This window comes from Poecile atricapillus, chromosome 1 (assembly GCF_030490865.1).
Source record: "Poecile atricapillus isolate bPoeAtr1 chromosome 1, bPoeAtr1.hap1, whole genome shotgun sequence".
Classification (NCBI taxonomy): Eukaryota; Metazoa; Chordata; class Aves; order Passeriformes; family Paridae; genus Poecile; species Poecile atricapillus.
Window position 1 is genome coordinate 91347750 of NC_081249.1, and position 12729 is coordinate 91360478.

The 12729-nt window shown below is 46.2% G+C and overlaps 1 protein-coding gene across 1 annotated transcript in view; it reads left to right on the top strand.

The window, feature by feature from the left end:
• Positions 1-413: 413 nt before the first annotated feature.
• Positions 414-12729, top strand: part of CASQ2 (calsequestrin 2) — a 43693-nt gene continuing 31377 nt past the window's right edge. Inside the window, exon 1 of the mRNA XM_058838874.1 lies at positions 414-873. Within this exon, the coding sequence (XP_058694857.1) occupies positions 640-873 (234 nt within the window). The 5' untranslated portion in view covers positions 414-639. The remainder of the gene's footprint in view (positions 874-12729) is intronic.

Below are 12729 nucleotides of genomic sequence, written 5' to 3' on the forward strand. Positions count from 1 at the left end.
TGAGGCTCTGAAACTGTTTAACCTGAGATCTGTTATCAAAAGCCTAATCACTGTGATGCCCAAAGGGATGTAAAGAGAGATACCCTTATTATAAATTGCAGTAAATACCTTCTATTTTTGTCAATTCCTAGTAGGACAGTCTGTGCCTTGGTTCCCTGTACAAGTGAAGTCTGTCCCTTCTCAAACCCTGCCTGCATATTCCCAGGACTCACATCTTCCACTCCCTCCCTCTTGCCCACTCCCTCTCTCTCAGATGATGCAGAGTGCCAGCAAGTCCCTCAATGGTGTCATATCTGTCCTTTTTATTCATTGCAGGGTTTATTTTTAGCCTGAAACAACTGCTTCCTAAAAATGGAGTTCCTAATGACACGGGAGCTGGACACAGCTATGTAAGGTATCCGGGGCTTGGCCTGACAGCTTCTCCCGTCTGTCTCTCTCTTTGTTGTGAGTACAGGACAGCAAAGTTTGCTGCTCACCACCAGCCTTGCAGTGTTTGGGCTCAACACTAGGGAAGCAGCAGATAGAAACTCAGAGAAACTTAGTTCAAACTTCACCTGGAGTCTTTGGTCTCCCTCTCTTCTCAAATTAAGAGAGAGGGGCACATTTACCCACCCTTTGCTGCACTCCAGGGGTGGCCCTATGAAGGCAATTTGCTGGATCCTGGCAGGTTTTTACCTGCTTTTCTGCTGCAAGGCAGAAGAAGGACTGAACTTCCCTACTTATGATGGGAAAGACCGAGTGATCGACCTGAACGAGAAGAATTACAAGCAGGCACTGAAGAAGTATGACATGCTCTGCCTCCTCTTCCATGAGCCTGTGAGCTCTGACAAGGTCTCCCAGAAGCAGTTCCAGATGACAGAGATGGTCCTGGAGGTAAGTGCCGCTGCATGTCTCAGTCGGGGTCAGTGCCACAGCACTGCTTAGAGTCATGGAGAGGAGCTGCAAGACAGGAGACTCAAATGGTCTCATGCAGGGGAGGTTGGGCATCCAAAAGTTTGTTTAGTTGGATTTCAGTTAGCCCCTTCCTGAATTCTGCAAAGCCCAGGAAAAAGCCTCTTTTGTGCTCTTCTCAGTTTGCTGAGAAATAGTTTTTCTGAATTGTCTGTCAGAAACTCAGGCAATTGCAAGTAACCTTGCGAACCTCAGAAACATGAGCTCAGCTCGGCTGACCTTTCCCAAATCTCAGCACCTGAGTCCATAACTTGAAATTTTTTGATCCTTTCTCATTCTGTGCAAGCCAGTATCCCACTTGTATTCTGGACCGAGTCCCATTTTTTATCCCACTAGGAGCAGTCAGCCAAGAAACCTTATCAAGCTGTGCAGCAAATGGGTGTCCTAGGTCCCCATCTCAAAAGCTCTCTGTTGGTGCAGCGTTAAATCCCTTTTTGCTTTTCTGACACTTGGTTGCCTGCTCTGAATTAGTCTGTAGCTGCTCGTTAATGCAACCATTCACTCCTGTGCTGGAAAAAGAGTGTTGTTAATTCTTTCGTGAACTAATGATTCATTAATCCTCAGTAAAATAAATCATGGTAAAAGTCACAATTTAGATTTGTAGCATTCTTTCTTGTAGTGTAGCTGTAATATAAGGAATCATACAGCTGCAAGCCTCGATTGTTAGGTGCATGTTTTTTACCAGGGGCTTGCAAATATTTGCTCTTAACTAAAAGATATATTTGAAAAGAAAGTGAATTCAGAATTGCAGAAGAAACACTTTAGCTTTATTTATCAGATACAGAGAGAAAATGCATTGCACCCCGAGAGTGTAGGAAATGTGAATAAGAAAATATGCTTGCTGAGGGCTAGGACCCAAAAAAAGTCCAGTGTCAAGTTCAAGGTCTGCTGACCTCCTCAACAAGCCTGTTGACTGCCAAAAAGAAAGATCCAAAAACTAACCAGATTTTACTTACCTGTCAGGCAATGGTTACTTTATGCAGGTGAGTGATCAAATAACATTTGAAAGAATGTTAGAAAAGAAAATAAAATGTAATGCTTGAGCTCCATCTGAAATGAGTATTGTTGGTAGTATAATCATATTGTTGTTTAATAGGATAGCTATTTTTTGCTTGATAGTTACTAGATACATATTTATAGAAACCTGACAGAAGCAAGTCCCATCCCTGGAAATGTTCAAGGCCACATTGAATGGAGTACTGGGCAACCTGGCATAGTGGAAGGTGTCCCTGTCCATGGCAGTGGCTTGGAACTAGATTATCTTTAAGATTCCTTCCAGCCAGGCCATTCTATATTTCCATGACTCTACAGTCGGATGTCTACCATCAGTTTGAGTCCTCATGACACCATTACCCATGCTAACAATGACCCATATGAAGGCTGCAACAACTGCAATGCAATCTGGCTTTAAGCTTTTATTTATCAGGATTGGATTCAGCTGTGAGTACACTAGCTTAGGATTCTGGTGATTTATTTTGTTTCCAATTGCTGTCTGCTATGGACTTCTTATGTGACCTTGGGCAAAAGACTGAGGGTTAGACCTACAGCAGACTTTACATAAGTAGTGCCTCAGTCCCCTAGTGCTCAGCTCCCAGCTAACAGTGCCACACATCAACTGGCACTTGTGGCTTTGACCTCAAAATTTCCAAAGCACTTGCAGTGCTGATTCAGTGCATGTATCACAATTTCAGAACAGTCCTTCCCCTGGACTGGGAACTGCAGCAGCAGCAATCTGACAACCCAAGCGCCAGAGAAATCTGCAGACTGAGCACTTTTTTGCTTCTGTCACCCAGAGGGAATCAGAAGGGGAGAGGGTCTCAGAACGCAACAGAGAAGATATGTCCTATTCTCATAGGACACAGGCCAGCATGGTGCTACTGTTCCAAATTTCTGTACTAACTAAACCATGGGACACTCATGAAAGGAGTGGGCAAGCCAGGTTGTAATCTGCTCCTTCTTGTGAGACCATTCAACTCCCTCAGTTCAAGCCATAATGTGTTGTGCCATAGGGGGTCACTCTTAATTTTCCCTGACAGAGCTCATTCAGCTGCTGGACTTCACTGCATGTTCACGAGCACAGGGAGAAGGAAAGAAATGTTTTCAGTGGCTCCTTGACAGAGATGTTTGCCTGTGAGGAGAACTGCCTGGGATCAGTATTCCTGGAAGCAGTCAGCAGCTGAACCCAGTTCTCTAGCAATTTGAGCAAGTCTTAGAGTAGTGAGATGCTCTGCAGGTACAGGAGCAGTGACAGGGCTCTCCTTCTAGCCAAACCTGAGAAAAGTTCACTCAGGAAGGTTTAAATATCCAATTTCAGTAGAGGGATCAGGACTTTGAGTGCTGAAGGTCCTTCACACCTGAAATGAGGTATCTAAGAATTAAATACTCCAGCCCTGACTGCTCCCTGCCAGCTGGCTTGGGAGATTCCCAGCACAGGGTGCTGCCTGTGATAAAATGTTCCTTTCTAGAGCACCTCATGTTTTTCCATCTTAATTTACTGACAATTTTCCTGCTGTTTCACATTGAGACATGCTGCTTTCACAGCCTGGCAATACATTGTCTTTAGCCCCCTTCCATGCAATGTCATCAGTCTCCATCCTTAGGAAAAAAAGTGAGCCTTTATCCAATACACAGGCAGGTTAGGAGCAAAGCAAACGTCTGAGCTGGTGGTTAAGGGTTGTTACATCAGATTGTCTCATGGACATGCATGGGTGGGCACATGGGCTTAATGAATTTATGTCCAGAAAAACCTCCAAATAGTCCACCCTTTCTTCTTCTCTCACCTGTGCCTTGTAAGAAACGTACAATTCCAAAGATGAAAGACATGAAAAATTACCTTAGACACCAAAGAAAAGAGTAAGAGAGATCCACCATGGCTTCCTTGAAATGTGTAGCTCATCAGTAACAAGCTCTGACGGGGGCCTCTCCCAGGAGTGAAGAGCATGTGAGGATCTCTCTTAACTGGGTCCTTTGAAATACCATGGGGGTTGTGTTCACGTAGCAACATTTCCTTCTTTCAGGGCACTTCAGTCTTTTCCCTTCCAAGTCTTTGCTCTTCACAAAACTTGCAATAGCTTTATTAGGTTTAAGATCACTGACTCTGGAAAATTTGGTTGAAAAGGGCCAATAGCTAGAAAATTTATTAGAGAAGGCAGCTGATAAATAGGGTAGAGAGAAGAGAATCACAAGGCTCTCATTTATTTAGGAAATCAAACTGACAACCTGACAGCACATAAGTAAAGTTAAGCACTTATTTAAGGACTTTACTAAACCACAACTATGACCAGCTGACCAAGAGGTGATATGATAGGAAAAATTTCCTTCCCAAGAAAGAAGAGTAGCATGTAGGACTGAACGACACTGTTGAAAGCTGAGGGTGCACACCCACGATCACCAGAAAAGGGATGATGTCATCAAGCTGATATTGCATTTGGCACAGCACATGGGGTGTTCAGCTCCCTGTATCCAGGTGTACTGGATCAACAAAATCCCACACAGCCCTGGGTCACTTTCCAGTTTAGAAGGGGAATGAAGAGGATGATCATTATGAAGTGGTCCTAACAGCTCTTACCACCTACACTGCTGGGTGCCACCTGGCGACAACAGGGTCCAGGGACAGCTGAATCCCTCTGGGAGCAAAAGCAGCTTCTTTGGACCATTGTTTGCTCATGACAACAGTTCCAGGGGTGGCAGTGCCAGTCCCTCAGGTCCAGATTGGAAAGATGGGGGCTGTTGATTTGGTCTGTCAGCAAAAATAGCCAAAGGAATGCTTGGAGATGCCTACTGCTTTCTGGCTAGGGTGGGAAAGAGTTAGGGAAGACAACCCAGGACAGGGATATCATGAGCACAGGCTGTTTCGCAGCTCAGGTTAAAGTGTTCCTTTTCCTTTGTGTGCCTTTCTCCTGCAACTGTACTCTGCACCACTGGCTACTGGAAAGCACCTGTACCTTGAGTAGGGAAAAGCCTCCATACAGGGCAATGCAGAGCTTGATTCAAGCAGTCCCAAAGATAAGAGTAGCCATTTCTACCCTGTAGTGATGTTTTCAAGAACTCTGCACTCTCCATGAGGTGAGCACAGTGAAGAAGACAAAACAGCCAAGCAATCACAATAATTATTTAACAGACAAGTTAAAGAAGAAGCTACTTGTCCTAAAGGGATTCACCTTTAATGAAGAAGGGTTTAGAGGGGAAAAGATTGAAGCAGTGAAGCTGAGAAACACCTGCTCTTCTTTTCCTTCTCTCTATCTCCTCCACCATATTTCACCCTGTCTCATACCATCACTTCTAAGACCTTCTCCTTTCTCATCTCTGAATCTCCTAAATAGGGAGTTTGGCCTTCCAGTGGGCCAGCCCCTGTCTCTAGGAATCATGTAGCAGGAATAAAAGAGCATTGGTGTTAGGGGCTTTCCTTTTGCACTTGAGAAGCCCTCTCCAGGAGCTGAGGTGTTCTCACTATCATAGCAGGCTGCCTGCAATGCACTCTGGTATCCTCTTTCTGCTGAAACTCCCTAGTCCCGGCTCCCCGACCATTCTTTCCTTGCCATCTGTGTGCATGTGTAATAGCCTTTAAAAAGAGAGTCTCATCAAGCCCAGATATTTTAGTCCCTTCAATGCAACAGTGCCCCTGGACTGAAAATTCATGGAGAGCTGCCCTAGCACAAACCAGTCTGAGTAGAGGGATGTGGGACTTCCCTCTCCAGATGAGGCCTAGGATCAGTCCAGCCTCTAGCGGTAAATGGCAGAACAAAGCGAAACTCCTGAACGTATTTGGCCAATTCTGTAACACATGGAAACACAGCCTGTATCTCCCTGTGGTGTGAAAGGGAAAGAAGGATTTTGAGTCCAGTAAAAGGCAAGGATTAAACTGTGTGTAAGCTCTACCTTCTAATTCATTTATTTCCAAGTGCTGAAACTACTGCAGCTTCCAGCTCAGGATGGAAAAAGTAGTACAAGGTCAGCTGGTTTGGAGGTAGTTTCACTCATACAGTCTTGAACTCTCTTGAGAGCAGTTATTCCCAAAGGAGTTCAGAGCTGTGTAATAATCTCTGCTTCTCATGTAACACAGAATAAAGTTTTACCAGTTTAGGTCTGTATACTTTATCCCAAAAATCCATAGGAACCAGGAGACAAGATTCTACTTTATCCCCATCTCTAGGCATATAAAATCTTAAAAAAATATAAAATATCGATAAAAATAGAAATGTGAACCCAAGCCCTTTCTTTAAACACTCTTTTCTGTTTGTTTCACAAACTCAGATTTCAGATATTTTCTTTGAAAATGGCCATGCTTATGGGACAGTGCTTCAACATAATTTGATGTCGAGGTATGAGTATAAATATGGATATACAAGACATGTTCAATGAGTGTCACAGAAATTCTCAGTTTTCTGGATCCCTACAGAGCAAGCCTCAAGGTGAGACATGAGAGACATCTGGCTGGATAGGTATGTGCAGAAGCTTATAGTGCAAGGGCATGTAATAAAAGAGGTATTTTGGCTTCTATGTCTACAAAAGAAGTGGCTTCCACTACAGATAAGTTAATGTAAAAATTAAGGAAGGGAGAAAGGAAAAGGAAAAAGTGTGCATTGATTACTTCCCCTTTGAGGCCATGTAAGTAGGTCTCAACTCATCTACAGCCAGCAGAGTACTGATTTTTAGCAGTAGCACCCAGGGGGATTTCACTCACTGATATGCCAGTCACAAAAACAGGTTACAGAAAGCTCCCTGTTTCACAGATGGGCACATTGACATCTAGGGACAACTGTGTGCCTTGATCTTTCTGTATAAGTGTGGCAAAAATAATTTCCAAGGCTGAATTACCTATTATTACCATGTTTCTTTCTTTGAAGTCCTTCTGTCAGTTCCCAGTAGTGACTTTGGACTCGCTGCATGAGAAGCATCTCTCCTAAGACCCCACTTTCACAGTCATAACTGTGCTTTGAAAGGCACCTTTCTCATCTGCTAAATTATGACTGGGAAGAGGATTGTACTGACATGAGTTCTTCTGACATGAGCAGAAACCAGCTGTAATTCCAGGATCTAAAGAATGCAAATGTCTCCTGGAGACATGGCAGACTCCCGTGAGCTTGGACCTGCTTTGCTGGCAGAGTACAAGTCTGCTCAGGTTTTGTGGCCTTTCTTGGCCCTGAAGTGTGGAGCTCTTATCAAAGTCCAGCTGTTGCAGACAACTTCTGTAGGTGTCATAGAATCATGGAATAATTTAGATTGGAAAACACCTCTAAAATCATCAAGTCCAACCATTAACCCAGCAAAGCCCACCACTAAAACACATCTCTGAGTGCCACATCTACATGTCTTTTAAATACTTCCAGGGATGGTGACTCCACCACTTCCCAGAACAACTGTCCCAGGATTTGACCACCCTTTCAACGAAGGATGTTTCCCTAATATCCAATCTAAACCTTTCCTGGTGCAATTTGAGGCCATTTCTATGCAAGACCTTGAGCTGCATGGAGACTCGGAAATTTCTGAGTCACTTCTCCCTTCAGAAATGCAATTGAGGAAAAATGTGGAAAAGTCCATCTTCTTTGGTCTTGCCATCCTGCCATGCTAGTCAGGTTCCCCTAAAAGTACCAGCAAGGGTTCCCAGTGTCTTTTTGCTGGGCTGGTTCTCAGGAGGTGAGGTCTCACTTTTGTATAATGAGATGCCTTTCACACAAATGCAGAATGGTTTGGATTTGAAGGGACTTTAGAGATTACCTAGTTCCAACCCTCCTGCCATGGGCAGGGACACCTTCCACTAGATGAGGTGTGACTTCCTCTTCAGGATACGTCATCACACCAGGTTGCTCAAAGGCCCTTCACAGCCTGGCCTTGAACACTTACAGGGATGGGGCATCCAAGTTTTCTCTGGGCAGCCTGTGCCAGTGTCTCACCAGGCTCACAATGGAGAATTTTTTTCCTGGCCTTATCCTGAGTGAGGGGCCCAAGAAGGGCTAGCTTGAGCTCACACTCACCTATTCAGGTGACATGTGTGGTGTTTGTAGTTGCCATTTCAAGTTTTCTGCCCTGGACCCTGACTTTTCTCAGGAGCTGACCACAGGCTGGGGCAGCTGTTGCTCTGTGAGGCAGACTGGATAGGGGTGGCTATGCTGTGCTTGCCCACCCTGACCTTACTCCAGAGCCTGCCTGCCAGTACCCTTCATCTGAAACCAAACTAATCAAAGCTCATGACTGCCCTTCCTTCATGCCTGAGCTTCATTTGCGGGAAGAATGTAAAGGGGATATGATAATTCTTTTTAAACACCCGGGAGGGAGAAGAGCTATTTAAGCACAAAGCCTAAGGACAAATGGGCTATGAATAAAACAAGTCTGGAACTACAAAGTCGCTGATCATCAGAGGAGGAAGGGGAGAACAGTCCAATGAGTTTTAAATGGACACTGACTGCTTTGTGACAGAGATTGAATGACTTGATTCTGAGTTTGATGACCAAAGATGTCCTTTTGCAGCCTCTGTCCCTAAATAACAGGCAACCAGGCACGATATCCATGGCCTAGGAAAGAAGTGACTTAGCAAGGTCCAGGTTCTCATTTCTTTTTTTTTTTCCCTTTGCACATTGGGATTTACCTACATACATGAGGACAAAAACTTGCCCAAGGAAATAGAGCGAACAGCAACCAAGAACTCAATTCCTAGGCAGTCGCTCCTCCCCGGCACCCCGGAGAGTCAACGCTCCCTCCTGAGCAGTGCTGATGGTGCTCATTCCTGCATGCTCTCTGACACAGCTCTGGTGAAGGCCAGCTGCTGTACATGATATGTTCTTTTTCTGGGAACCCTGTCTGGCCCTGGCAGGAAACACTGCCATCAGCTAGCAGACCTCTGACACCTCGAACCCAGTGCAAGGAGGGCTGTGTATATTTAAAGCTTTTCTCGGTTCTTATTTCTCTCTGCTCAATCCTTGGGGAAAAGGTCTTTCTTGTCTCAAGGACCACTCTGTTCCTCCAGGGCCCTGCCTCCCTGATCCTTCCTGTGGATGCAGGATGGGAGCTCCCAGCTCTTGTCTGCAGCATCCTGGACTCTCCAAGATTTCAGATGTCCTGGCTTGGGTCAGAAACTGGGGAAATCTGGCTTGTTCCTGAGAGCCAGAGGCATAGGAATGACATGGGCACATGTAGGTGAACTGGCTTAATACTAAGCATGGCTTCCTCCTCCAGCACCCACTAAAAGCACCCAGCTTTCTGCCCCTGCATAGGCTTCACAACAACATCCAGCCTTCAGTTTCAAAACAGCTTTTCTGAGGCCAGAAAGAGAACCAGGAAGCGACGGCCTCACTTGTTTCAAGGACAGCCCCCAAACAACACTAGTCAGTCTGTTTTGGAAAGGGCAGCTTAGCACTGTGGCCCCTGCCCAGTCCTAGACCCCTGGAGCAGCACACACACAAGTCCCTGTCTGCCCTCGACACACAAGTTGCACAGCTGAGTTGTCAAAACATCTGCGATGTAGTGCCAGCAGGGACTGGCTGGGAGCAGTGGCAGGTGGCCCCTGCACCCATGGGTGCTCGGTGGCATGGGCACCAGCCTCGGTTAGCTCACGGCTGGGGAGGCTGTGCTTTGGCTTGCAGCTGGCTAAAATTAGGGATGCCAGGAGCAGATAAAAATACAGCCCTAGCTATGTGAAACCTTTAGGGAGGCAGCCAAAGAGCACGCTGCCGTATGTCTGACCCCGCTGAGCGGCTGCGCAACAATTAAAGCTCCAGGGCAGCATTTTTGAAGCATTACCTGTGAAAGCCAGCTCTGAGGGAGTGACCTTTGCGTGTTCCATATTTGGGGACTTGCCTTTTAGTCCAAGGAGCAGTGATCCCTAGGAGGGGAGGTTCAGCCTCTCCAAGTAGCTCAGGTGGTGGAAAAGTGTAGTAAGGTGGGACCAACGTACTCTCCTTCAGTCCCCACTGCCAGCAAGGTGACTTTTCTAGTGGCAGCTGCTCAGCAGGCTTCTGAGCCCTGCTCTTTGATCACCACAGTGCTTCAGGACAGCCTGAATTATGGAAGAGCCTAAGATATTACTAGTGTGGTATGCAAGGGAGTGCTAGTGGGGACAGCATTAGGAAAGAGAAAGAACAGCCTCTGTTCTCCAAGAAACTGCCCAGTGTCTTAGAGTAGCCAGCTATAGTGTGTAGGCGGGAGTCCTGCATAAGGACATCGGGGGGAATAGACTAAGACAGTTGCCATCTCCTCCTGCTGTTTCTGAAAATAAAAACCTAACGTTTTGGGATATACAATCATCATAATTTCATCAAACAGGTTCTGACCATCAGCATTAAAGAGAGTAGGAGAGAAGCAGCAGAGGAGTGCAGATTGCTTGAGGCACTTTTCCTCATCATCTCCTGTTGCTCCTCTCCGTGCATTGCTGGAGTTTTGTACTTCCTCCACGGCTAAATAGCAAAACAGAAAGCTCCCCATGATTAAGAGAAGTATACTCATGATGGCTTTCAGACACACCCAAATTCCTCCAGCCCCCTTCCTCCCAGCCTGAGCAGCTGGGGAAGATGAGCTTTATTGTCTGTGGGAGCTCTGGGCAGGTGCTAGAGAAGTGGGAAGAAAATCCAGGCCAGAATGCCATAAAGTCACTTCACAATGAAAATTGACCATGACCAGACACCCCTCCCACCCCCATTTTTAACTCTCTCTGAAGGATTTTGTCCATCGTTTAGCAGCAAAACTGACACCAAATGCAAGGTTTGGCACAATCAGTGCTGCCTGCAGCTGGAATAGAATGGTCAGGCAGACAGTGACATTTCTGCTGTTGTATAACCCAGGATTTCAGAATGGGACTTCTTAAATCTCCTAGAACTTCCCAGCATCATGCCTAGGCTCAGATGGGTATAGTGGGTGTGAAGCTGAGATGTTGGGCAGGGAGTTGTGCCTTTCCATATCCACTATTTGGAGTGCTTGTAACTGCTGACACCATCCAGGATGAGAGGATTCTTGCATACTTGGTAGTACTCAAACTTCACTTTGGGGTGGACCTCTCACACATCCCAGGGGGCCATTCACCCCCTCATGCTCACCCAAATTCGAGCATGGTTATTACCTGAGGGATATGGCAGAAAGGAGGAATGCTGCCGAACTCACACCTCCTTTTCCCAGTGCTGCACAGGGCACAGCTTGGGATCCTATGGGTAGAAAGTATGCATTGCAAAGGCTTAAGGTACGTGAGAATAAGTCTGCAAAATGTGCGTGGGACATGAACTTAAAACCTACTGGGCTCTTTGCTCATGCTCTCAGCCAACTCTGACAGCCCAAAGCTCCTGCTCTACCTCAGGGACTACATGATCTCTTACGTCCAGTTCTTCCAAGGCAGTTTCTACCCTCCATGTCTCCATGCAGCTGTTGAAGCTAAATTACATGCCATAGAGATAGAGGCTGACACAAAGGCAAGGGCTCTGGCTGGCCAAGACTTCGAGCAATATGAATTTAAAGGCGGGAGGAGGGGCTGTGCTCTTAGATTACAGATGCCTCTGTCCCAAGGTCCTGAGCCAAGAGGATTGTCAAGATTGGAAACATTATCTGCATTCAAATCCCACGAGCATTATGGAATCAAAAAATACTGTAAGGGGATATATAAATGCTTGATACTGTAATGAGTAGGGGGCAGTTGGCCAAACTGCTGTGCCTCTGGCATACTCCATATTTTGCTGCCTTTTGGGGTTCAAATATAGGTGTGGGAATGTATCGTCACCTATGCATGGGTCAGACTCACCTGCTGCAGTGGAAAGCAGGGAAAGCAATGCCAGAAGCAATGCCCAGCCCCTGCATAGCTTGCACTTGCAAAAGCCACCATAAACACCCTGCAAAGTCTCCTGCCCCCAGGCTCTGCCACAGTGGGAAGGGCTCCCAAAAGTCTCATGTTGCACAAAGACCTCCCTGTTGTGAGACCCTGCTGTGGAGAGGAGCTCAGGCTGTACTGTTCTCCTCGTCGTCTCATTGGCATGAAGGTCCCCTCAGAGGAGGCAGGCTGCCCACTGAGCTCCCAGCTGTGTCCCCTCAGGCACATTCACACACCATACACAAGCACTCTCCTATATTCCCAAACTGTTGCACATCTCTGTTCCTCTTCAGAGGAACACCTCCAAACACACCCACCATACATACACTCCAGGAAACAGTTTTGTTTAGACACAGTCACACAAGCCCTGCCTCACCAACAGGCACATCTCCAGCATTACTGGGACCATTTTTGACTATTGAGCACTCCCATAGAATCACACAAAGAGTCTTTCATCACATCACCCACATTTTCTTGATACTTTTTCTCTTTTCCAGCAAGCTTCCATGCTCAGAGCTACGGAGCTGCACCCACACCCCTCCAAAGATTTATCTTATGTGTGCTCATGCTGACATACATGACTCCTGATCAATGCCTCCTCTCTTGCACACATCCCTGCTCACATCCAACCACTTGTCTGTAGCAGGTGTTTTGGCTTTTCTGCATATTTCTGACCTTCAAACACCTGCAAGAAACTCTAACCATCTCCTGTGTGCAGGAGTCAAGAACGACTGGGTTTAAACTGCCCTGACTTTGTCTGGCACATGGCTGACATAACTGTAAGTAACTAAATCAGTTATGGACTGGACTGGACATGACTGAAGAAGTTCCCTTGACCATGCTGTGTTTTCCTCAGGTCACAGAGCAGCCAAAGACTCAAGTGGTAAGATTCTCAGGAACCCCTTGCTGGTGTACACAACTACCAACAAGCAGGGACTTGCTGACCATGTCCCAAAAAAGCTGATGATCCTACAGGCTCCATCCTTTTGTCCAAT